This window comes from Cervus elaphus, chromosome 22 (assembly GCF_910594005.1).
Source record: "Cervus elaphus chromosome 22, mCerEla1.1, whole genome shotgun sequence".
In the NCBI taxonomy this organism is placed as follows: domain Eukaryota; kingdom Metazoa; phylum Chordata; class Mammalia; order Artiodactyla; family Cervidae; genus Cervus; species Cervus elaphus.
Genome location: NC_057836.1, coordinates 11,102,227 through 11,128,651, shown reverse-complemented (window position 1 = coordinate 11,128,651; position 26,425 = coordinate 11,102,227). Strand labels below are relative to the sequence as shown.

General features: G+C 52.2%; 1 protein-coding gene across 6 annotated transcripts; it reads right to left on the bottom strand.

The window, feature by feature from the left end:
- Positions 1–447: 447 nt before the first annotated feature.
- ADA2 (adenosine deaminase 2) lies at positions 448–25,089 on the bottom strand. Of its 6 annotated transcripts, none has more exons than XM_043882130.1 (11): positions 24,971–25,089; positions 22,048–22,374; positions 20,325–20,550; positions 18,665–18,875; positions 13,097–13,147; positions 8,602–8,729; positions 7,258–7,348; positions 6,422–6,530; positions 3,451–3,608; positions 2,802–3,007; positions 448–2,595 (listed from the first exon to the last, which is right to left on the bottom strand). In XM_043882130.1, exons 2-11 carry the CDS (start codon positions 22,358–22,360, stop codon positions 2,496–2,498), a joined length of 1,593 nt encoding a protein of 530 aa, XP_043738065.1. In that variant the 5' UTR covers positions 22,361–22,374; positions 24,971–25,089; the 3' UTR covers positions 448–2,495. The 6 variants fall into 6 exon arrangements, with proteins under 6 accessions (XP_043738065.1, XP_043738067.1, XP_043738066.1 ...); XM_043882132.1 differs by having other exon boundaries at positions 2,802–3,004; XM_043882131.1 differs by lacking the exon at positions 24,971–25,089 and adding an exon at positions 24,731–24,853.
- Positions 25,090–26,425: the final 1,336 nt, after the last annotated feature.

Sequence of the window (26,425 nt, the reverse complement as noted above, 5' to 3'; positions counted from 1 at the left end):
CAAATATTAAGATGCCTTGAAGATGCCATGGAGGTCGTGGGTGCCAGGTTCTCACTGGTGGGGAACAGAGGGATATGGGAGGGCTGAGGCTGGAATCAACCCTATGGTCTTTAATAGAATTGGAGATGTGGATATAGACCCATGTTTTTTTTTTTAAACAGATAAATTTGGAAACATAAAATGTACGTGTCTAAATATATATTGCATTCTAAAATATATAAATTGGGCTTCTTCAATGGCTCAGTGAGTAGAGAATCTGCCTGCAATCTTGAAGACACAGGAGACACGGGTTTGATCCCTGGGTCAGGAAGATCCCTTGAAGAAGGAATTGGCAATCCACTCCAGTATTCTTGCCTGGGAAATCCCGTGGACAGAGGAACCTGGTGGGATACAGTCCATGGGGTCCCAAAGAGTCAGACACGACTAAGTGACTAAATACACACATACATATATAAATTGTATTTATGTATATCTGATTATTTTTACACACATCAGTAGCAACAGGAACATCTAATGCCCAGATCAAGGCTTCTAAATATTATTCTCTACGAAAAAGAACCAGAGCTCTTTGGAGAAATGGTTGATCTTCAGCCACAGACATGGAAAGTGTAAAGTGAACCTAAAACATTTTGTTGTGTCAGAAAGCAAATAAGTGCTCAAAGAATAGAAGGAATTTATCCAAGAGTCTCAGGAGCCAGCTTAACAGAGTTCCTGTGACCACGTCTACAAAAGTTGGGCATCAAAATAAATAACAATTGTCACAGATTATAATCCACTGATAGCCAAAATCCATGAGCCATAGTGGTAATCAACCAATTGATCAATGAGAAGAAGTTCTTCTTACAGAAGAATGGCAGCTAATAAATATAGAAGAAATGGTAGAACCAGAAAAATCACTATGTGGTGATTTTATCTTCCAGACATTTTCTATGTCATCTTTTGTGTCCTTCCGCTAATGTGACCTGGACCATCTTCCATCAGAAGGCAGGGTCTCTACCCCCTCCTCTTGAAACTGAGGGTGTTCAGCCTAGAGAGATTCGACCCAGGGTAGCCAAAATGATAATAAAAGAGTTTTTAAAAGGAATTTGACCTCAGTCTAAGAAATATAGACTCCTGGAGTTCAAATCAGAAAAAGGTGTTTTGTGAACAGGAGCTTCTGCTACAGATTTCCTGAAACAGCATGCTCCCTTCCAACTGTGCACCATGATTTTGTTTATAAGAATTCGATTAACACAGGTTAGAAGATCAGCATGTCAGGGCCCCTCAGAAAGTCCCAGAAGGTGTGTGTGAAACCAGCTTTCCCTTCTCTGCCAGCAGCAACCTGGTGAGTTCAGGTCTGGCCCTACTGGTGTTTCTGGTCCTCTGCTTGGACTCTGCCTGTTTAACAGGAAAGAAGGCACCACAGCTGGTTTGTTTTCCCAAATCAGAGACCCTACACTCCTGGGAGACCCCTGTGACCATGGAAACATGCTACCGAAGCCCATTCTGCTATGGTCTGTTGTCACCATTAATTGAATCAAAGTCAGCTGAACTGGGACCTGTATGCCCCACCGTGGGACTGGTGAAGGCTGTGAGTCAAAAGGTCTTCGAGAATATCTGACTCCCTCTGGGAACCAGCCTGTGGGTGAAGACTCCAGTCAAGCAGTCTGTCCAGCATCAGGAGCCTGGGCCCAGGGGGAGGTCCTGCGGGCTCCATGCAGGGGACGGGGGATAAGAAGAAGACTCACATCGCTGGGCCTTGTAAGGAAGGCATTGGTTCTCCTTCACACCCAGGGCCCAGCAAGGCCAGGCTGGCTCCTTGCCCTCTTTCTCCCAAGGGCCGGGCTGGGAGACGTATCTGACCCAGCTCAGCATGACAGGGCACAGGCATTCTTGCAACATGATGTTTATTGAGGGCCAACCAGGCAAGGGGCAGGCTAGGCTCCTGGCTCACAGTGGACGTGAACCGGCCACGAGTGCCTGTGCAGCTGAAGGTCTGGGGGAGGGAGGCCGCTCAGAAATAAATCCATAATGACACATCGGGTGAAGTCATGAGGGAGCGAGCAAGGTGCCCCAAGGGACAAGTCTTTCTGAGACAAGGACCTGAAACGAAGCCTGAGGGTGACAGGAGGCAGCAGACGGAAGTGGGGAGAAAGAGCATTCCCGGCAGAGAGAGCCAGGAGGGGCCCAAGGCCAGAGGCCAGTGTGCTCGGGCGCCTGGGTTGGGACAACATGGGAGGGACCCCTGTTCATAGGATGCTGGGAGCCCAGTAGGGGCTTGTAGGGGGTGAGTTCTAAGTGCTCTGAATTGTCACAGTGGAGTACTCTGGTTTAATTTAACTTTAAACAGTCACTGCTCTGGGGAAAATGAGCAGGAGAGGGCAAAGGGAAGAGGAAGATGAGTTAGGGGCTCATGTGAATCAGGCCAGAGTCACAGCGGCCTGATGGACAAACGGAGGTGACTTCCCTGGATTCTGGACCATTGGGAGGAGGGAGGCAGAGGTGGAGCTGTCCCCTCACTTGGGGCCCCTGGCCAGCCCAGCTACAAACTTCTGCCACCTCTCCGCCCAGGTATCCATGGCAGACTTCTTCTCGGTCTCCGACAGGGCGCTGTATCTGTAGGGGCGGGGGGGCAGGATGCCCAGGTCAGCCTGGGGAGGGAGCGGGAGGGGACCTCGGGTGCTGGCAGGGCTCCATGTCCCCAGTCCGAGAGCAGTAAAGCGTAAGAGGCAGAGAAGCTCACGGGAACCTTCTGGACCTCTGCCCACACCTCAGAGCGGTGGACTTAGGCGGTGGTGGAGTGGTTCACGCGGCAGACTCACCTGATGGAGTTGATGGCCAGCTGCTTGAGCGTCCTCAGGTCGGCCGACATCCCGCCGATGCCCATGAAGGCCTCATAGAAATCATAGGACAGGCCTTTGGCCCCAAAGGCCGCGGGGTCGTCTGAGCTAATCACCATGGGGTACCCGGCGGCCATCATGACGGCAGCGGGGTGGTTTCTCAGGTCAGACACCAGCCTCAGGACCTGCTTGGGCATAGACAAGCGTGGATCCTTGAGGACTCGTCACGAGGGAGGTGAGACCGTGAGCAGGATCGGGCCCTTCTCTCCCTGTGACTGTTCCGAGCATCAGGACAGCTCTGGGCAAAGTCCTGATGCAGGAAGAGCCAGTCCTACTCAACCATCTCGTCTCCGCTGGCCCAGCTTGAGCTGCCGTCCTGAGCACAGAGCCCCGAGGAGCCATGTGGCAGTGGAGGATCCCACATTCCCCGCTGCGTGCCCCCCAGGGCACCTTTAGCTCTGTCTACAACTTCGCCCACGGTCCTGCCCCACTGGGGACCCTCATTACCTGGAACGGTTTAGGCAAAGGCCATTCCTAAATAACTTCATGAATGCTAGTGAGAGAGAGAGAGTGGAGGGACACAAGGGCGTCTTGGAGTGACCACAGGGAGGGAGGCTGGGGAGGCCGGTACCTGGTTGGAGATGGGACAGACTTCGATGGGGATGTTCTTCTTCCAGGCTTCAGCCAAGACTGCCGGGTGCTTGCTCAAAGCAAATCCATGGCCAATCCGGGTCGAGTTCAGTATCACGGCATCCAGAAGATTTCTGTCTACGGAAGTTCCCTCCCAATCTGGGAATAGAGAGGGGTCTTCAGTAGGATGGATAGGACTCCAGACCTTCGGCAGGTGAAGACCCCAGAGTTCCCAGGCAGGAAAAGGAAGAGAAATGAACATTAACACAAATGTGCACACACTTTTCCTTCTGACAACGCTGCCGGAGTGGGTACGGCCCGCCTGTATGTATCTGTGTGTGTGTGTGTGTGTGTGTGTGTGTAACAGGTGAGGAAGCGGAAACCTACACAGGCTTTATAGGCTGAGGGAAGGTCCTCAGGTAGAGAGCAGAAAAAGTGGGTTTCAAGTCTTGGTCTGCTTGACCCACAGTCCGTATTTTCTTTTTTTTTTTTGACTGAACCAGATGGCACGCAAGATCTAAATCTCCATTAACTGATCAAGGATCAAACCTGCAGTGGAAGCACAGACCGCCCCCCAACCACTGGACCACCGGGGAATTCCCTGCCCCCGTTTTCCCCATATTCTTTCTTTACATCTTATGTTTGTTTTTAGAAACTGTTTTCTTGGAATTTTATGTGTAAGATCTTTACAATGTGCTGCAGACTCTGTCACTATAATGACTTGTATTAATGTGCACTTACTTTAATTTCCATCTTTAACAAAACTCCTGGGACAACCCATGGCAAGGTAGCCGCAGCCAGCAGGAACCAGCCACCCCACTGGACCTTCCCGCTGGCAGGGCCTCCTGGTTAGAGGTGAGAAGACCGTTCTGACTCCGCCAGCCTCCCCAGCAGCCTGGGATGGGGTGGGGGACTCCTGCAGCTCCCCGCCCCACCATTCAGGGAGATGCCCTGGAGGGAACAACTATTTTTTGGCTTCACTGGATGTAGTCACACCCGGATGTGACACAGATAGTGATATCTGTGAACAAATGGGGAGAGACCCCAGGCCCAGGAGGACAGCAAGGTTGATTACGGTGAACGGTCACAACAGACCTGAATGTGGGTCCTACTGGGTGTGTAGGCCCCATTGCTGGACGCCGAAAGCATCCTAACTGACCCACATGTGAACTATGAAAATGCCACATTTCTCTTGGGAACGAAGCCCAAGAATTCCCATTGCTGGTGAGGGCATGTACTTTAGGTGAATTTTCACTGGTTCCCTAACACTTTCTTTTCAAAGATGTTTTCTTTTTTTTTTAATAAAGGTGCATGCTAGGTCGCTTCAGTTGTGTTTGACTCTTTGCGAACTCATGGACTGTAGCCCATCAGGCCTCTCTGTTCATGGGATTTTCCAGGCAAGACTACTGGAGGGAGCTGCCATGCCTTCCTCTAGGGGATCTTCCCTACCCAGGAATCAAACACTGGTCTCCTGCATTGCAGGTGAATTCTTTACCTACTAAGACACCTGGATTTTGTTCAGTCGCTCAGTTGTGTCAAACTTTTTGCAACCTCCATGGACTGCAGCACACCAGGCTTCCCTGTCCTTCCCTATCTCCCAGACTTTGCTTAAACTCACATCCATCGAGTCAGTGATGCCATCCAACCATCTCATTCTCTGTTGAAGCCTTCTCTTCCTATCCTCAATCTTTCCCAGCATAAGGGTCTTTTCCAATGAGTCCACTCTTCACATCAGGCAGCCAAAGTATTGGAGCCTCCTGGGAAGCCCATTAGATATTCAAGTCCTGGCAAAATCCTTTCCTAGGACCATGTCCTGGGATTGAATTGATTTCAGAGATGATTATGGTTTCCCAACCAAATCTCAGGGACTTCAAGCCTAACAAATGCCACGGCCCCTGCCCCGCCCTGAGTCATCCCAGCTTCCCATCCCTCACAAACCATTCTTTACATCTCCTAGAATAGCTTTGATCTAAATTGGCTCCAAATGGACTTGAAATGTCCAGAAAAGGAGATAAATGTGCAGGAACCCTTGCTTTGGAGCTGGTGTGAGATGCCAGGTTTCAGCCTGGCTGTGAAATCCTGACTCTACCCTTGGCTCCTTGGTCCTCTCAGGTGGCCGGACCCTTGGGTGTTCTGAGGCGTGTGGGGATAGGGTGCAGCAGATCTAAGCCCCCCATATCTTCCCCGGGATCTGACGTTGCAGCCATGACCTGCTGCTTCCGCTGAGGGTTTACACGTTTTGAGGAGCGTCTGGAGGCTAAGCGATGACCAGTGAGACCACAGACAGAGCTTTGAGGGGCAGAGACCTGGCAAGGCGGATGTCGGTTCAGAAACAAGGGCAGCCAGGCTGCTTGAGTAGAGGTGGGCCCCCTCACCCTGGTGGGTGCAGACTAAGGTCCCCCACCTCAGCCTGATGGACGTGGACAGGCAGCCCCCCTTCAGCCTGGTGGGTGTGGACAGGCAGCTCCCCCAGGCTGGTGGGAGTCGACAGCACCCCCCCACCCAGCCTGGTGGGGGTGGACAGTGACTCCCAGTCACAGAACTGGCCTGTTGGTCCCTCTCCCCCCAACTCCCAGGGTGTGACTTTGCACATGAGTCCACCTCCAAAGCAGGGTTCGCTCGTTATGAAATTGACATCATCAGAAAGGGTTCCCAGCTTCTTCTGGTGGACCAGTCACCCTGTTTGGCTGGAGCCTCAGGCTCCTCGCCTGCAGATGGGGGTGGGGTGCGCTCCTGGCAGGACCAGGTAAGAGCCACGGGTAGGGGATGTGAAGCGCGGCTGCCCCAGCACCACCGTGCCCCCTTCTCTGGGCACTGCTATCAGCACAGGCTCAGCAATGTGCGGGAAGCGGACATGCACTGTGAGCTGCCGTAGGGCTGTCCCTCCACCGGCCGGGGTCCTGTCTGTGGCCTCGGAGATGTTGAGGGGTCCCTGCCCGTCAGCCCTGTGCCCGGCGGTGTCGCAGGCTCACCGGTCTCTCCCGCGTGGAAGAAGTAAGGCAGGTGAACGCCCCGCGAGGCTGGAATCATCAAAGCCTCCCTGTAGTCGTACAGGGTGTGGCCCGTGTCCTCGCGCCCCACCTGCAGGACAGAGCGGGCACGTGGGGCACCTGCCGGCCCCCTGCCTCACCTTGCTGGAGTGCCCTGCCACCACTGCCACGGCCTCTGTCGTGGCCGTAAAGAGAGACCAGTAGCAGGACTGGGGAAGAAAAGAGGGCTGTGTGGCTCTGATATAACCACCCACCCTATTTTGGGGAGGCTGGATCCTGTGAGCAGCCCTCAAGGACCCCAGGAGGACACCCTGGTCCAGAGAAAACAAGCCCTCAAGATCTGCTCCGGGGCCCCGATGGGTCTGAGAGCAAGAGCGTGAGCTCTCTTGGGTAAGACATGCAGATTCCAGAAACAGGGTTCAGATGCATCTAGCTGGTTACACTAACTTAGCTTCTTCATAAGATTTAAGAAATTGTCACCTGGATGACCTGGCTGTTATTTAGGGGAGAGGGGAGTTGGGGGGGGGGGCGACACCACCCAAGGATGTGCTGGAATCCCGGACAGAGCCCCCCAAGGCCCAGCCACATCTCAGCTTCCAGACACCCCTGGGCTGCAGGCTGAAGAGCCAGGTGTCATGCCCAGTGTGGGGACTGGGGAGTGGGGACAGCCTCTCCTCGTGGCCCTTCCTGTTCAGGAACTACCCTTTCCAGCCTTCTTCTGACCTCTTCTGCTCTCCCTTCACCCCCCAAGACCCCAAGGGAGGGTGTCAACAGTGCCCCTCAGCCCTTCCCCGGGGGCTTCGCTCTGGGCCCATTACCAGGTCAAACCCCGCCACTATCCCAGGGAACTTGGCACGAAGATCCATGGCTGTCTGGATGGATTTCTTGATGAGGGACTCATTTTTGGTTCTGCGGGAGAGACAGAGAGAAGCACGGGTATCAGCTCCCAAGTGGACGGCTGACCACGTCCGGGGCTCCCAGCTGCTGTGTCTCAAACCCTCGGCACAACTGCACATAACCCTACCCCATCCAGGCTGCTGAGTCCCTCTTAAACACAGACATTTTGCCCAAATCCACTCCCGTCAAGGAGTCTGGCTGCACCAGAGGGACCCAAGTCTCTGGAAAGCCAGTGGGGTAGGGGTCCACAGGGCAGGTTTTACTTGTCTGCATTTGGATGAAGAAAAGTGGCCGTGATCGAAACTTGCCCTGTGTCCCTGAGAGATGGTCCTGGAAATGTCCAGCTCTCTGCTCTCTGGGCACCTGTGAAATGCCGTGGCCACCCAATCCCTGTGGGGCACATGGGCCTGTCCCCTGATTCAGTCAAAAAGGCCAGAGTGCTCCAGAACCAGATGACCAGGCTGCCTCATCTCCCCCGAAGCTCTCTCCTTTCCAGCCCAGGCCAGGAACCAGGCAAGAGCATCGCCACAGGAGCACCAAGAGAAAAGGCGCAGGCCTATGATGGGGGAAGGTGTTGGCCCACCCACTCAGATCCCTACCCCTGCGCCCCCCACACCTGCCCGTCCCTCCCTGCACCCACGCAGCTGGCACTGAAGCCCTGCCCTGGAGCTCCTGCCACCAGTCCCCAGGGAGCCTTCACCACCCACTACTGCCAGCTGCACCCTGGCCCACCAGCTCCAGTGGCCCCAGGTCTCACCGGGAGGGGAGGGGCTCCAGGGAGGTCTGTTTGCTGAGGGGCGGCTGCCCCTCCCCAGCCCTCCAGCTGGACACGGCACAGTCTATCCAGACTGACTGCCCCTCAGCAAGAGGGAGACTCTTCCTTGGTAAAGTCAGGTGAATTGTTATAGGCTTTCTGCACTTGCTTAGAGCCAGGGTGGGTCTGTCTTCGCAGTGCTTGAGCTTGCCATACATATGGGGCCGCTGTGAGGCAGAACCCGGCCACCAATTGAAACAAAACCATTGGAACAATTCAGGGAAAAACACTAACCCCATAACTGACCACCCAGGCCAGGGTAGGTCATATCCTGGACTTCCATGGCACATGGAGCCCATGGTGCTTGGGCCCTGAGGGTCTCTGCCCCTGGCGACAGCCTCCCTGACCTTCCTCACCCTTTTCTCCTCCTGTCCCATCCCCTCCCATCCCCGTGGCTCTGCCCACAGCCTGTCCTCCCAGTTCCTCCAGGCTCAGCTTCACTCACTCTCACCTGTGATCTGAAAAAATGAGTTTGATTCCAATAAACCCAGGATGCGTTTTTGCAAAATTATGAGCCACTTCTTCGTAAGTCCTCACCAACCACTCTCGGCTGTAGACCGTCCCGTCCAGTTCATACACCTGTGAGGGAAGCAGGGTTCCAGCCAGACGTCAGAGGTGAACAAGGCAGAACTTCATTCCCAACTGCCAACAATCTCCAAAGCCTGGTTGACGGCCTCTGAGGTTGACCAGAAGTCCCAGCCCTCAATGGGCTGAGGCTCTTGGTACTGTAAGGCTGGGGTGTCTGCTTCTCATTCAAACCTGGGTCCTTCCACCTAGAATAGTGTCTGGCAAGCAACTGGTACTCAGGAAGTGTTTGTGCAGCAAATGAGCAGCAGGCCAGCTGAGGACAGGATGCCAGCCAGAAAGAGTGGTCTGAAGACCCTCTTCATCTCCCCACTCTCCCACCCCGAGGCGGGGGACCCTGAGGTAACCGAGCCACTAGGGACACCAAGGTGACATGGCCACAGGCAGAGTGGGAAGATGCAGGGATGCACAGTAGGTTTGACAGAGTTAAAAAAACACAGTGGAGAAGAGCAGGCCTTTTGCTTCTTCATCTCTGGGGGTCCTGAAGAGTAATTAGACTGTGCCACCCCCAAACCTGTCACTTTTTGCAGGACTATTTTGAACTAAAGGCAAATAGGAAGCTCAAAGGCAAACAGATCTCCGTGCCCACCCGTCTGCCTCAGAGCAAGACGTATATTTCTGTCTGGAAGGTATCGCCTTCCAGCTCCTATTCCAGAAGGAGAGACACCCACGCTTACCAGCAGAGACAGAAACGGGCACCAGAGTGGGTTTGAACAAACAAACCTGACAAAATAGCCCCTATCTTCTTTTAGTTCCCCCATACACTGACCATCCCACAAGTTGCTACTCCTAGAAGCCAAACCCCCTTTCCTTTGTCTTACTGCTTCTCCACAATTTATCACCATTTGTTAAAATAGTATATCAGAACCTGGTATACCCACTTCTTTGGGTCTTCACTTCTTTTCCATGAAGGTGTCCATGCACATAAAGTTAAAACATTAACATCAAATAAAATTGCTATGCCTTTTCTCCTGTTAATGTGGCTATTGCAAATGTAATTTGCAGTCCCCAAGAACAGAACACTGTGGTGTGACTAAGCCCAAGTGCTGCAACTACTGAAGCCTGAATGCCTAAAGCTTGTGCTCTGCAACAAGAGAAGCCACCGCATTGAGAAGCCCACGAACCGCAACTAGAGTAACTTCCACTCTCAGCAACTAGAGAGTAAGCCCGAGGAGCAACAAAGACCCAGCACCGCCAAAACTAAATAAATAAATACAATTTATTAAAGTGAAGTGATTTAGCAAAAGGGTTTCAAAAAAAAAATGTTGGCCTCAGGGACTTTCCTGGCAGTCTAGAGGTTAAGACTTCGTCTTCCAATGCAGAGAGTGAACGGATGATAGATCCCTGGTCAGGGAACTAAGATCCCACATGCCTTGTGGCCCAAAAACCAAACCAAAACATAAAACAGAAGCAATGTTGAAACAAATTCAATTAAAGCTTTAAAAATGGTCCACATCAAAAAAAAAAAAAAACCACATTGGATTCAATTCAGATTATGGCAAGCCTTAACTATAGTTTAATTAAGGAACTGTATTTGTGGGGAAGTTATTCAAACTACATACAACTTTCATAAACCAGTGTAAGATTATGAAATTTCCATTGTCTATGATATCATGCATTGGAGAAGGAGATAGCAACCCACTGCAGTGTTCTTGCCTGGAGAATCCCAGCGACGGCAGATCCTGGTGGTCTGCCGTCTATGGGGTTGCACAGAGTCGGACACGACTGGAGCGACTTAGCAGCAGCAGCATGATATCATGGAATTAGAGAATGTGAAGTTGAAGGAAAAAAGGGACGTTTGGAGTCAGAGTTGCTCGAGGGCACACAATCCATTTGTGTCAAACCAGAAACTAGGACCCAGAGGTTCTGACTGGAGACACAGCCAGCTTTCACCTGGAGAGCCTGACTCTCTGGAGCTTCTCCTGTTCACTAGGCATTTTTGCTCTGTCAGCTGGGTCTCATTTTAGAGACGAAGAACCCTGCTGGCTCAGATGGTAAAGAATCTGCCTGCAATGCAGGAGATCCGAATTAGATCCCTAGAGTTCAGCAATGGTGTGAAACACGGTCACTGCAAGAAATTGTATTTATTTATTTATTTTTGGCAGTGCTGGGTCTGTTGCTGTGTGGGCATTTCTCTAGTTGCTGAGAGTGGGAGCTACTCTCTAGTTGCGATGTGTGGGCTTCTTATGGAGGTAGCTTCTCTTGTTGCAGAGCACAGGCTCTAGGGATCTGGAAGGGATCAAAACTTCGAATCCCTAGGGTCAGGAAGATCTCCTGGAGGAGGAAATGACAACCCACTCCAGTATTCTTGCTGGAGAATCCCATGGACAGAGGAGCCCGATGGGCTATAGTCCATAGAGTCGCAAACAGTCAGACACGACTGCAGAGACATAGTACACATGCTCCACCAGTACACATTTTAGAGATGAGGATTTTGAGGTTTAGAAAGGGTAAGAAACTTGCTCCTGCTCCCAGGCTGGAGTGGGGGGTGGGGATGGCTAAGTTTACTTGGAGGCATGGTGGGGGGTGGTCTCAAAGTCTCCAGCCACCCAGGGAGAAGAAAATGCCTGGGTCCTACCCCGGGTTAATTAAATCAGATTCCCTGGGTAGAAGCTGGTTTTTTCTTTAAAACTTGCCCAGGTGATTCTCCTGTATGTGCCTCTAGGTTTCACAGTCTTGTGAGGAGCACAGTCACAGAATAACACCGTAGAAGGTGCTGCCCTCAGGATTCCCTAGAGCAGCAGCAATAACTTGAAACATGGTCACTACAGCAAAAGCCAGGTTGAGTTCCTAGAGAAGGAGTCTGCTGAGAATCCATGACAAAACCCCGGGGGTGGATAGGGGGAGCACTAGGACCGCTGGTCACACCAGTGACAGCATCCAAGAAGGTATCTGGGAACGACCATCCTGGGCTCCCAGGCTTGTCCCCCCTTCCCCCCCCCCCCCCCCCCCCGACCGCTAGACCGCCCACGGGTCAGGGCCAACCAGGCAAGCTCCTGAGGATAAACCCCTGGGAGCTCCACTTGGAAGGCTGGCCCGATCCAGTCAGAGTCTCCGATTCTGGCCATGGGGGCGGGGATGGGGTCCGGGGAGATCAGACCCGCCTAGCAACTGTTGCTAAGGACGAGTGGCCTTTGTGATGGAGCATTAGTGACACAATAGGAGGCTGGGCCGGCAGCCTAGTCCATCAAGCCTCGTCCCAGACCCTGAATTAGCCCCACGAGCAGGGAGGGGAGGCCGGGGCTCAGAAGAGAATTCCAGGGCAGACGTCTGGATTGGTAATGTGCCGATAGCTCCCCTACTCAGGGGAATGGGGGCGTCAGCCCGAAACTCTCCATGGCAAGGGGCCTTTGTTCCGGGGTCAGGCCAGAACCATGGGCAGATCCCATCCCCCTGGGCCTCCACCTTCTAGGAATCCTGGCTGGGTCCGGAGGGGTTGGCGAGAGAGGGGAGCTGAGCAGCTCCCCAGGGGAGACCCCGGAGCCAGTTGTCCCCAGGGGGTGTGACAAGAGGGGAAGGGGGTGAGGAAGCCGACCCTCCATGCAATTCCTCAGCAACTTCCCCAGATGCCTGCCACGGGCTCAGACCCTCTCTCCCTGCCATCTCTCCCCTCTTCCCCTCCCCACCGGAGCCCAAGGCCCCTCCCCGTGTGGAGGCCTCCCTCCCACTCCCTACTACTGAGAAAGCCGGCAGGATGTGACCGCAGGAAGCGACCCCCGGGCCAGACTCCCTCAGGGAGCACCTCTTGAGACGTGATGTGGACCCGAAAGTCTCAAAGCCCAGTCCCTGCTCACTGCCCACGTGGCCTGGGCCAGACCCCTCGACCCTTCCCCACCTCATTCCCACGGGTGTAACTGCAGGTTGTGAGGCTCAGATGAGACGGTGCAGATGAAGCACTTGAAAAGGTCTCAAAGTGTGGTCTGGGTCAGAGAGCCTGAATCAGAACCTCAGGGTGGCGGTGGAGGTGGCTGGCTAATTAAATGGGCTGCTTCCTGGCCCCACTCAAGACCCCAGATTTGGGATCCTGGTAGGTCAGAAGCCAAAGAGCACCTCCAAATTAGTCCCGTGTACACCCACCACTCCTGAGTGTGATGACCACTCCTGGGGCTTCTGGAGGGCCTGGATAGGGGGAGGTGGTCTGGAATGACTCATAGGCTAACTGGGGATCCAGAGCTGGGAGGAAGCCAGTTCCAAGAAGGGGGAGGGGGAGGTGGGGCTTAAGCCAGACTCCAGAGGAGGATGGACTGGAGGTGGGGAGCCAAGGCTAGGGGAGAGATGGGATTTCAGGGCAAACTGGGAATGATGGTTCTGGGAGATGCCCTGTCCTCCGCCCTGCACAGGCCAGCCCTAGGCGAGCTCACCTCTTTCCAAAATTCTTCTCCTAGTGGAAGGTGGACTGGACCCTCTCTTTTCTGTTGAAAGGAACATTTGTACTTATTGACTCTGCTCACAAGGCTGGCAAAGGTTCTCCTGGGGGCAAGGTCAGTCCCACTCCCACTTCCCAAGAATAAGAAATAGGAACAAAAGTCTGTACTCAGCATTAAACCGTCAAACAAACACCAGATTCTGGTAGAGATGCCCACCCTCACCTGGGATGACCTGGAGGAGGATGAACACACCCAAGGGAAAGGCGGCCAGTACAGGACGCACAGGAGAGTAGAGACCTGGAGGGTGGGGGAAGGGGTCCTGACTCAAGAATGACTGGTTCTCAGGGCAGGATCAGCTTCCACCACAGGGCCTGCCAACCGAGCAAGTCACTCTAGGGCAACAGAGTCCCTTTAGGGATTCCACCCAGGATTTAAAAATGTATCAGATTCTGAAGAAGAAAAATATCAGATAGTTTGGCTTCAGTAGAAGTTAAGATTTGCCTTCAGACTTCCCTGGTGGTCCAGTAGTTGAGAATCCTTGTCAATGCAGTGGACATGGGTTCGATCCCTGGTCCAGGAAGATTTCATGTTCCATGAGGCAACTAAGCCCTGTGCCGCAGCCACTGGGCCCAAACTCTAGAGGTCGGGCTCTGCAATAAGAGAACCCACCATGATGAGAGGTGCTTGCATTGCAAATTAGAGGGTAGCACCTACTCACCACACCTAGAGAAAGCCCACTTCTGGCAAAAAGACTTAATACAGCCAAAAATAAATACATAGAAAGTTTAAAAAAAGATTTGCCTTCAACCCAAGGCAATAGAAAAAAAAAATAAATAATACCTAATCAAACTTACAAGGTTTTCACAGCAAAGGATATCATTAAAAAAAAATGAAAAGACAACCTATGGAATAGGAGAAAATATTTGCAAATGATGCAATAGATAAGGCTTAATTTCCAAAATATGCAAATGGCTCATATAATCCAGCAAGAAAAAAACTATAGAAAAATAAGCAGATGACCATAATAGACATTTCCCCAAAGAAGACATACAGATGGCCAGAAGGCACATGAAAAGATGCTCAACATCAAAAAAAAAAAAAAAAGACGCTCAACATCACTCATTATTAGAGAAATGCAAATGAAAACCGCAATGAGGTATCACCTCACATCAATCAGAAAGGCTATCATTAAAAAGTCTACAAATAATAAATGCTGGAGAGGATATGGAGAAAAGGGAATCTTCTTACACTGTTGGTGGGAATGTAAGTTGGTACAGCCACCATGGAGAACAGCATGGAGGTTGCTCAAAAAACTGAAAATAGCTACCATATGATCCTACAATTGCCCTCCTGGGCATATATCAGACAAAACTAATTTGGAAAGATACATACACCCTTATGTTCATAGCAGCATTACTTACAATTGCCCAGATTGGAAGAAACCTAAATGCCCATCGACAGACGAATGGATAAAGAAGATGTGGTGTATATATACGATGGAATATTGCTCAGCTGTTAAAAAGAATGAAATAATGCCATTTGCAGCACCTGGATATAACTAGAGACTTATCATACTAAGTAAAGTGAGTCAGAAAGAGAAACATCAGATGATATCGCTTATATGTAGAATCTAAAATGTGACACAAACTATCTACAAAACTAAAACAGACTCACAGACGTAGAGATCAGACCTGTGGTTGCTAAGGAGGGTTGAGAAGAAAAGCAAAGGGCTGGGACTTTGGGATTAGCAGATGTAAATTATTATTTATAGGATGGATAAACAACAAGATCCTACTGTATAGCACAGGGAACTATATTCAATCTCCTAGGATAAACTATGGTGGAAATGAGTATTTAAAAAAGAATGTATGTGCGTAAAATGCAGTCACTTCACTGCAACATAGAGCAGAACAACACTGCAAATCAACTATATTTCAATTTAAAAGAAACAGATTTGCCTTCAAGACAGAATTTACCAATCAGGAAGCCTACGTGTCTGGTCTAGTTGGCAATTTTCTCTTAAAACTGTATTCTGACTTTCTTGTGCATATATCTGTCACTTACGACTTTGGTCAATGTGTGTCAGTCTCTGGAGCCCTTTTACTTCTGGGTGTACAAACAGTAGAATTTCTGAGCCTACAAAGACTATGGCATTTGGTAACAAGACTGAAATACTGCTGTCCTTGGAGTCAGTCCCCGAGGCCTTGGTTGACTCAGTAATTTGGATGAACGTGGGCAGACAGTCTGGAAACTGTCAGCTGGACACCACAGCCATTCCCATCAAATACTCGCCCCAACATTCTGACCTTTATAACTTTGTCTACCCTCACACCCCTAGTCAGATCCACTAGTGGCTTTGGTGCAGCAACTCATGGGGCCCCTCCCCCGACGTTGAGGCGTCGGGGGAACTTCCCTCCACTCTTCTTTGCAAAAGGCTTTGGGTCCCTGGCCAGGGATCCAGCCCAGAGACCCAAGCCTTACTGTCAATCTTTAACTTGGTTAAACAGCCTCTGTTGCCCCTGGTGATCATGGATTGGCTTACTGGCTATCATCTCTGCATTCTGGCTTTTAAATTTCTCCAAACTGGGGTAAAGAGGGGGAGGACTTGTTTGGGGCCCTTTCTTGTTGGGTAAACTCGTAGGAGGTCCCTTTAGCCCACCCAACCTTAGGGAGTGCTGTATCAAAACCTGCTTTAATCCCATCAATGTCCACTGTTAGCATCCCATTTCTTAACAGCCATCTGAAGTTTCCCACGCTGCTGTGACCAGTCCTGTGGTCCCCCAGTGACCCTTTACAATTGTCCACCTTGTTGGGAAGAGTCCATAACAGCTCCCCTCTTCCCCTTTCCTTTCTCTAGGGCCCCCACTGGCTTGCTAATTAACAGATCGTCTTTATCAGCATCTGAAAGACCCATTCCATTCTGCTTCTCAAACCATTCTGTGTGTTTGAATTAAGGTTACATTTCTTTGTATCCACCTTTTGGTCTTAACATTGGTACCAATAAGACAGGTGTTTGCAAAGAGAGGTCGCTAAAATATCTACCAATTTAGAAGTTTCTCCAGTTCAAAGTGTCTGCCATGGAGAGTAGGATCTTAACACAAACACACACCAATCAGGCTTTCCGTGGCTTAACCACGAACAAGAGGTGTTACAGGAGAGGGCAAAGAACACGGCCACACCAGATCCAGAGAGTTGGCGCCCCAAGATGGTCTGAGAAAGCAAAGACTGTAGTGAAGGCTGAGATGACAGAAGCCCCCGTGGACGGGGACCCCTTGTGACAAACCCTCCTAGGAGCCAGCACGATTGTGTGCTTCCCACCATCAGTGACAGCCAAGAATCCCACTGGATCTGACTGGCCACCAAATGCCCCGTGCCTGCATCTTCTGGATGATAGGACCAGGGCGAGTTTTCTCACTGGTCCTGAGGCCAAACTCTCAAAACAGAACAAGAAAAAAGGAAAAGGCATCATGCCAAAGGTTTTCCTCCTTATGACACAACAGACAGAGACACAGGAAAACAGACACCATCTCTGGGAGGAAAAGGATTAACAAGCCCAGAGCTCTACCAACTTTACCATCCCAGAAGCTCTAAACCCCAGGAACCAGCTCCACAAATATTTTCTCCTGCTGACCTAATTTTAGAAATGAGAAAAAAGACTCTTACCGCTCCTGCTTCCAAAAACGCTGCAGGCAGAGATCCGGGGACTGACTGATGGATAAGGGTTCTCACCTTCTGCCAGGGTTTCTGGGCTGTGGCAGCCTGGGGCCACCTAGGCAACTGGCCAGCTGTCAAGGAGGGGGGAGGGGGGAGGGCAGGTGGGGTGGGGACTGGGGGGGATGGGGTAGATGGGGAGCGGGGGTGGCATTTCTCTCTAGGTTCTTCTGGCTGGTCTAAGGATTAAGCTGACATGAGACAGATTAACAGGAGAAAATGAAGCACAAGCTTCATAACAACTGTACATGGGAGAGACGCAGGAAGAGGGAGCCACTCACCCAAATGGCTGAAGCTCTCGCCTTAAATACCTCTTCAGCTCAAAAGACAAAGAGGGAGTTGGGGGTGGGGGTTTGGGACTTCAAAGGGGAGGAAAGCAATTCACCAGGTGATAAACAGCAAGTGTTTGGTGAATACATGTTTTCTGGGCCCACAGGGACAAGGGACAGAGAGGACTCTGGTTTCAAGCCCTGAAGTCTCTGTACCACACCTGCGGTATTCTCTGCAGAGACTGGTGACAGCTCTATTCTGGGAATGGGCCCTTCATCTAGGTTCTTTAAGAACTTAGAGGAGGACTTCCCTGGTGGTGCAGTGGGTAAGATTCTACTTGCCAACGCAGGAGACACGGGTCTCTCTTCCCTGGTCTGGGAATATTCCACACACCGTGAAGCAACTAAGTCCATCCATCACAACTACTGAGCCTCTGCTCTAGAGCCCAGGAGCCTCAGCCACTGAAGCCCGTGCACCTACAGCCTGTGTCCACAACAAGAGAAGCCACCGCAATGAAAAGCCCTCACACCACAATGAAAGATCGCTTCTGTTCACCGCAACTGGAGAAAAACCCAGCCAGCAACGAAGACCCAGTGCAACCAAAAATAGGTAAATAAATAAAAGTACTATTTTTTACTTAGAGGGAAGGTCAAAGGCTCTTCCTGAGTCCTATGGGCCTTGACTGTTTCTGCTCAAAATAACCCACAGGCCAAGGGACAACTTGAGGGTGAGCCGCTCCCCTGCACTACTAAGCATTCACACTCCTGTGAGTCCCCCAGAGGGAGTCAGTCAGTACCTAGGACACCCCAACCCCGCCGCCCCCCAGAAGTCCTCTTCCAAGACCCACCAGGAGCATCCTCTCTCAGCCATACTTGGCTCCCCTGGGCTCCTCATAGGACGCCCACTCTGCCCCCAACCTGGACCCGAGACACCCCAGCAAAGCTGAGGTCGGTCCAGCTCATGCACCTGAGACTCTGTCACCCTTTTCCACTGGCCAACATTCAAGGTCCTACTCAGCGATTTTCTTTTTAATACTTTAACACTTTGGGATATTTTTGGACTCCTCCTAATCTTTTCCATTCCTTTCCCTTTAACCTTCCTTCCTCAAAGTCAAATCAGACATCTCTATTGCCCACAGAAGAGACCAACCCCCAGGGACTTCCCAGCCCCCACTCTACATGCAACCAGACCCGTGTACCAGATGGCTCAGCGTCCCTGCACTGAGGTCGCCATCCTGCAGCACGCTTTGACAGGAAAGCAGGCTGTCGAGGACATTCAGGCTCGAGGCACTGCCCAGAGTGCAGGTAGGTGTCCAGGCACCAGCAGGCCCCGAGTGTCTGGGGACGCTGGGACGTGGGGGTCAGGGGGGAAGGGAGGTGATGGGCAGTGAGGGCTAGCCCAGTGCGTTCCAGGGCTCCGTGCTCACATGGCCCCTGGACAGGCGCCAGACCCCCGGGGGTGAAGCCGGGGCTTGGTGCTGCGGGGCACCAGGGTGGGGAGCCAGTGTCACTCGGTCACTCTGTCACTCTGCAGGGTGACAGCAGAGCCTGGCCCAAGCAGAGGTGAGCAGAGGTTGCTCACCGGGTACAGTGACGCTCTGATCTCCAGGTAGAGCACGTTGTCCTGATAGAACTCCTCCAGGCCCTGGGACAGGTAGTCCCGGAACACCGGTGCATACCTCACCAGGTCCCCCATCACGAAGAAGATGGTCTTGAACTTGGCCCAGATCGCATCCTGGTCTGTGTAAGTCACGTGGGGGTTCTCGGTCATCAGAGTGAGATTTCTCAGCAGGCTGTCAGGACACAGAGGGTGTGGGGAGGCATGCCACAGGCCATCACCCCGGCCCTTGCTCCGGTGGAGGCCCCCCACCCTGGGACCTGCACTTGCTCCCCAGGAGACAGCAGGCAGGACACACACCCACCCACCCCAGCCAGGCCCACCTGTTGCCTTCCGCCTCTCAGCCAGGCTGACCCCACAGAACGAACATCCCAGGTCAAGCTCTCCTTGGAAGGTTTCGTGCACTGAATTGCATCCCCCAAATTCATATGTTGAACCCTAATCCCCAGTGTGACTGTGTGTGGAGATGGGGCCTTTCAGGAGCTGGTGGTGGTGGCTTCCCAGCTGGCTCAGTGGTAAAGAATCTGCCTGCCAATGCAGGAGACACAGGAGTTGAGGGTTTGATCCCTGGGTCCGGAAGATCCTTGGAGGAGGAAATGGCAACCCACTCTAGTATTCTTGCCCAGAGAATCACGTGGACAGAGGAGCCTGGCGGGCTGCAGTCCATGGGGCTGCAGAGTCAGACAACTGTGTAACTAAAACCACCAGCACCAAGGGCAGAGAGCTGCATGAACAAGGCCAGCATCCGAGACCCTAGGGTTGCACAGAGAGTGAGAAGACAGCTGGCCATCAGCCCAGGAAAGGGGCCTCCGAGAAACCTGCCCACACCTCGATCTCGGAGTTCCAGCTCCAAGAACTGTGAGAAAATACATTTCTCTCCTTTAAGCCACCATCTCTGGCATCCCACTGGGGCAGCCCCAGCAAGCTCACACTTGAGGTCTGATGGAAATGACTGTGGGCTTGGCAGCCCAGGACATGAGTAACTTCCCTGTTCAGCCATTCATTCATCAGCTGTGTGGCCATGAACAACCTCCTTACCCAGGCTGAGCAGCATTTTCTTACTCATAAAGGAAGCAGTTCCAGAAAGCCCTCTGTAGATGGTTCTCTGATTAGAAGAGTTATAGTAATTCTTCATAGGTCTGTTAGGAAGCTGCTCATTATGTTTTCAGGCTATCTCGTCCACCTGGGACCCTCTCGGCTCTGAGAGCCAGGAATTTCCTGGTCTCTACCCTTGCTGACGGAGAAGGCATTGGCACCCCACTCCAGTACTCTTGCCTGGAAAATCCCATGGATGGAGGAGCCTGGTAGGCTGCCATCTATGCGGTCACACAGAGTCGGACACGACTGAAGTGACTTAGCAGCAGTAGCAGCAGCACCCTTGCTGAGGGTCCAGACACAGCAGCAGAGTTGCTGATCAAATCAGGTCTACACGTACCAGGAGTTTGCTTTGGATGGGAAAGGCGTGGAACACTGTGGTGAAGCAAAGCATCCTGTACAGTTAAGAAAAAAGCCGCCTGATTTTTTTAAGGTCAGGTGTTTCTTGAAAGGTCTGTTGCACGGGGACACCTTATGCCACCCCCACCCATGAAGATGCGAGACAAGCTCTTTGCAAACCAACACCCACCTGTTGTCAAACTCCGAGACGTTATGCAGCCCCTTCCGAAACTTCTCCAGCAAAACCCACTGGGGACATTCTGCCGGCTTCGGGGTAGGGGGAGTCGGATGAGCAAATCTGAACTGCGGGATCCCCCTCCGGGTGAAGCAAAAATAGCAGTGGGGCCTGTACGTGGCATTTTTCACCAACCAATCCGGGCTGGTGATGCTGAAGTCATGGACGTGAAGGGCGGCCCCTGAGGGGGAGAGTGGGTGGGCGGGGTTTCTACAGGGTGAAGTTCTTGGGAACCCAGGGCCCTTTCCCTCTGCGGCTCAGAGCTGGCCACAGCCTCCTGGTTCCCTGACTCCCTCCCTCACCAGGAGGGATCCTGGGTGGTCTCATTCAAGAGGCAGCAGGCAGGTTTGGAGTTGGAAGACCGGCTTCCAGCTCCTGTCAGGAGCCTGACCTCCAAACAAGTCCTCAAGTGGCCCAGTGTCATGTGAGGGGGTTTAAGAAAGAGGAGCCCCACCTGCCCCCTGGCCTGTCTGCCCAGGATCCTGGAGTCCCCCAGCCAGTTCCCCATTACCCCATCCGCTGCCTGCCAGCTCCCTGCTTCCTGCCAGCATCGAGCAGCTTCCTCCAGACCTCACCCTGACTTGAGGCTCAGTGTCCACCTCCTCTGCTCTCCGGCCTTGATGCTCACCCCATGACAGGTGTCCCACTGTATGAGCTCTGCCATGTTCCCCACCTAAACAGTGAGGCTACCTTACCGACCTCACAGTTTTTACATTGTTTAATCTCTACAATACTAAAAAAAAAAAAAAAAGGACAGAAAAATCCTTACAAGCTGCAAAGTGCAATTTATGTGTTCACAGTGACGACACATTTCTGTACTAGTCTCAGCTACAAATTGGCACTTGCCATCTACCTCTACAAGGATTAAATTATGAGCTGCTGCAGCTGCTGGCCTTCAACACCCCTGAAAAGAGTTCAGGGTGGAGAGCAGAAACGAGGCCCTCTGTGCTCTAGGAAAAACTGGCTGGACAGTTTTCTGATAGTTGGATATTTTCAGGAGATGAGCTTATGAACCCACTTCTTGCATCTCCACATATCTAGAAAAGCACTGAAATCCTTTAGGGAGACATCTGTTCTTCGTGACTAACAGTAATCTACACACAACTAGCAAAAACCTGCAAAAAATGTGTGCTTGATTGTAGGAACTCCCCTTCACCAAAATCACATATGTGCTGACCTCCCCCCTGCCCCCACCGCCACCTCTTTGGAGCAGTTTCTCAGAATTATCTGAGATGCTATAGTCTTCATTTTGCCCAAATAAAACTTAATTCACAACACTCAGGTCATGCATTTTTTCCCAGTGGATGCTCGCAATGAACTACAAGAAATATGTTTGTCCAGGATGTATCCTGTTTGGTAACTTGGCCCCTGGAAAGGCTAGAAGAGCATATGAAAGGAGGGATGAGGTTCTTGTGGGGGACAACTTGCAAGCCCACCAGGGATGCCCGGTGACACCCAGGCCTCCTCCCTGTCTGTCTGACACTGAGTCCCCTCAGAGCCGGGGTTTTGGTTTCCAGGGTGGACAGAAGCCATGTGGACTCCCGCCCCCTGTCCACCAGGGAGAAGGAGCACACAGGACCCCCATGGAGTTTGAGCTCCACTAGAAGAGAAACCACCAGATGCAATTTAGTTCCTCCAAGTCCCCAGGGCCCCAGAACCCTCCCCTCCAGGCACCTACCTTTAGGCATCTTCTTCAGGATGTTAAACACCTCACTTTTCTCAATGAGGTTCTTGGCTTGGAAGAAGTGCATGCTGGGCAGGATGCTCCCCTTACTCAAGGCCTTATGCATCTCAGCCTCCTTGAGGGCCTTGAGCCTCTGGTTGGCCAGCTCCTCCTCCTGAGTCAGCACCAACTGCCCCCCAATCCGCATCATCTTCTCTCTTGTCAACAGCTGGTTTCGCATGTCATCTCCGGACATGGATGTGGCCGGGCAAAAAGAAGACACAATCACGGCCAGCAGCAGGGAGGGCAGGGCCAGCCGCCCCGACATTGATGCTGGGATGCCTGGAAGAGGAGATCACTCAGCTGTAGACTTGAGGTGGGGAGGGGGCAGAAAACTACAGATCTAAGTGTTGAAGCTGGAGGAGGTTCAGTAGATTACCAGGAGGCAGCATACAAAAAACTCTTCTCCGAGACCCTGGAGAAGAGATCCCTGAAGATGGGCAAGGACAGTCTCCCCACACAAACACTCGTCATGAAGCTCCCAGATGGGAGCTCGTCCTTGACGAGCCCTGCTCACATTCAAAGGAAGACACCATAGACTGTCTGGGTTTTACTTTCAAATATAACCCTGGTGGTTCAGCTAGTAAAGAGTCCACCTGAAATGCAGGAGACCCCGGTTCCATTCCTGGGTCAGGAAGATCCCCTGAAGAAGGGATAGGCTACCCACTCCAGTATTCTTGGGCTTCCCTGGTGGCTCAGCTGGTAAAGAGTTCACCTGCAATGCAAGAAACCCTGGTTCGATCCCTGGGTCAGGAAGATCCCCTAGAGAAGGGAAGAGTAACCCATTCCAATATTCTGGCTTGGAGAATTCCATGGAATGTATAGTCCGTGGGGTCGCAAAGAGTTGGACACGACTGAGCGACTTTCACTTAGTAACCAGAGAGCAGAAGGTCACAAGGCTTGTGAAGAAAGCCACAACATGAGAAAGGAACTAAAAAAACAGCCCAGACAAGGAACTAGCACAGAAAAATAAAAAGAAGTCCAGAAGAACCATGGTTAACCTCCTTACAGGAACGAGAAAACATGCTTCTATGAAACAGGCAAAGCACAGTGTGAAAAATACACAAAACAGGAAAGAGCTTTCAGAAATTAAAAGCAGGAGTACTGAAATTTAAAACCTTTACCAGCAATATTAAAAGATGGAAATGAAGAGAAGATTTAAGAAAGCAGGACAAAAACAGGAGCGAAGAAAAGAAGAATATTGGGTTCAGGAAACCAACACCCAAAAAAACACATTTCAGAAGGAAAAAGAAACAATAGACGGGAGGAAAAAGGGAATAAATAATATAAGAAATTGTCCCAGGGGCTCCCCTGGCAGCCTAGTGGTTAAGTCTTCATTTCCCAATAATATCCCACATGCTGCATAGCCAAAAAATCAAAACACACAACAGAAAGAGTATTGTAACAAATTCAGTAAAGACCTTGAAAAAATATTGAAAAAAAAAGAAATTGTCCCAGATCTGAAGATCTGCCCCACTGAGTGTGCAAGACTTGCTGAGCATGCAGCAAGTATCAACGGCGATATCTCAGAAACTGAGCACTGACGCTTCCGGCAGCTCCCAAAGAGCAGCTGGCCTGGGTGGCCAGTGAGCAGGGGCTTGTGGGCAGAATCAAGGAACTCCCTGGTTGGATCTACCAGCAGCCCCTGACCTGGGCTGACTCCTGGAACCACATGAATGTGGAATTCCTAATGCACACTTGAGGGTATGCTCCTTTCTCTCAGGAAGTATCAAGGCTGTAAATGAGGAGACCCCAGGCCCAGCCCCAAATGAGTATGTCCTGGCGAGACGTCGGGCTCATCGCTTCATGTCTAAGGGCCTGTCTCCTCACTTGCAGCAAGGGTGAACTGGGTGAGACCAGTGCTTCTCAAAGTGGGAATTGTGTGTCAATTTTGTTCATATGGAATAAAATACTTATAAGACGCCACGCTCCCCATGCAGGCAGCCTGGGTTCAATCCCTGGTCAGGGAACTAGATCCCACAGGCTGCAAGTGAGAGTTAGCATGCTGCAACTAAAGGACTGAGAGTTCAAATGCAGCAATAAAGATCCCAGGTGCTGCAACTATGACCAGATGCAGCCAGACAAATAAATAAATTAAATAGATTTTTTTTTTAATTGAAAGTGTGATCATCATCAGGACACCTTGTCCAAGATCCTTTCCAGGGCTGGCTTTCGATTATTCAGTGGTTATATCAGACTCCAGCGTGGCAGGGCTGGACCTCAAATCTGAGAACTGGGCTTTGGGAAAATCCCTGCCCCTTCACCAGGTCCCCAGATCTCTCCCCAGATGACAGTGTTTGCCGAACCTGAAGTCTCCAGGCAGGGGACAGTGACACCATCCCTTACACACCACTACCCATCACAGAGCTGTCTTATCCCACCCACGTCCTCCACCCAGGACCCCACCTCTCGTCCCCTCTCCCCCAGTGACATTGAACAGGAGCCACCACCCCCAAACCTCCCACTCCGTCCTCTCCACGGACCCCACAGCATCCATGTGGCCAGCACCCAGGGCTCCTCCCAGCCGGCCAGACGGAAGTGTGTCCAGCGCTGGTCAGGAGCAGCCCAACCGAGCGGGACAAGAAGTCACCCCGTCCAGGTGCTCACTCATCTCCTCCCTCTGGGGCCTGGCACTTACGCTTTTAGAAGAAGGCGCAGAAAAATGCTACAAAAACAGCTTGTTTGCAGGCTAAGGAACTTGTGCATCTGTGAGCCTGAGTCACGAACTGGGACCTTGGCAAGTGGCGCAATCCCAGCTGCCCTGCCCCTCCCACCCCCAGGATCACCCCAAGGGCGGGCCCCCGCCCAGATGAGTCCCTACTGCCCCCAACCACCTACACGCCTCAGCCCCAAGCCCCACCCAAGGGACCCCAGTTACCTCGGGACAGCTCCAGAGACAGTGACTGCGGGTTCCGTTCCCACAAAGGCCCTTTGGAAACCGGGGCTCACAGTCTTTCACTTCCCTGGGGCAGGGTTTCACTTCCCTGCAGCCTGGGGGTGGGGTGTGGCCTGCTGCGTCTATGTGGGCACACATGTGTTTCTGTGTGTGTGAGCATCCATGTGAGAGCCATACAGGCCTGTGCTGTGTGTGTGTGTCATGTACAGTGTGCAGGTGGGTCACGCTCACTTGTGGGTAGGGTGTGAGTGGCTACCCCCCAGGCTGGAGGCACTCGAACCTGCTCATGAACGTTGGGAAGTGGTCCTCCTCAGAAATATGGGGTGAAGCGTGGGCCGACCCACTGGACAGTGGATGAAAAAGTAGAAGTGACAAAAGGTAGATGTTTGGGAATTCCCCTGTGGCCCAGAGGTTGGGACTCAGTGCTTCTACTGCCTAGGGCCTGGGTTCAGTCCCTGGTTGGGGAACTAGGATCCCACAGACTTCTAGTGCAGCCAAAAAAATAAATAAAAGTACATGTTTTCAGAGGAATCACGGGTGTGGGGCAGGGCAGTGGAGGGTGGCGGTGGGAGGTGGAGGGGCTGTGAGGAAGGGAGGTGGGAAGGGGCGTCCCTCCAGGAGGGAGGGCAGAGTAGACGCAGCACTGATGTGCTGAGGCTGCCGCCAGGCCTAGACCTACGCCAGCCCGAACATTCACAGCCTTGTGGCCTTGGCGGGTCATTTCAACAGTCCCAACCCAGTTTCCTGGACTGAGAGTGGAGGTCGGAGAAACAGCGCTGCGCAGGGTGCCGTGGGGGTCAGAGGGGAGGCCTGTGATGGGCCGGCTGTCCCGTGTGTTCCCGACGCTGTCAGTGTCACTGTTGTCAGAGACAGGGCCGCTTGGAGTGCTGCAGTTCCTGGGGTCTGCGGCAGGAGAACCCTCTGTGGACAGTGGCCCAGGGGAAGTTCCCAGCTCAGACTAAATCGCCCAAGGCTGGTTCATGCAGGTGGGCAGAGATGGGGAACAGGGCTGTCTCTGACTCAAAACAAAACCCAGAAAACGCTGAGAACCAATCCACAATTAGGATTACTTCCCAAGACCCGCCAAAGAGCCCCCAGTGTTTGCTCAGCCTCTCAGGCAGCCTGGGGCCTAGGTGGGCTCCCAACTGGGGCAAGGGGTGGTGTGCCCAGTGTGCAGCGCCCTCAGTTCAGTTCAACTGCTCAGTCGTGTCCGACTCTTTGAGACCCCATGGACCGCAGCACACCAGGCTTCACTGTCCATGATCAACTCCCAGAGCCTACTCAAACTCATGTCCATTGACTCGATGACGCCATCCAACTGGAAGTTGGTTAACTCCTTACATGCCACCAGACAAGACAAAGAACCGAGGAGCATACACTCGCGTGACACAACCATCTCATCCTCTGTCGTCCCCTTCTCCTCCCACCTTCAATCCT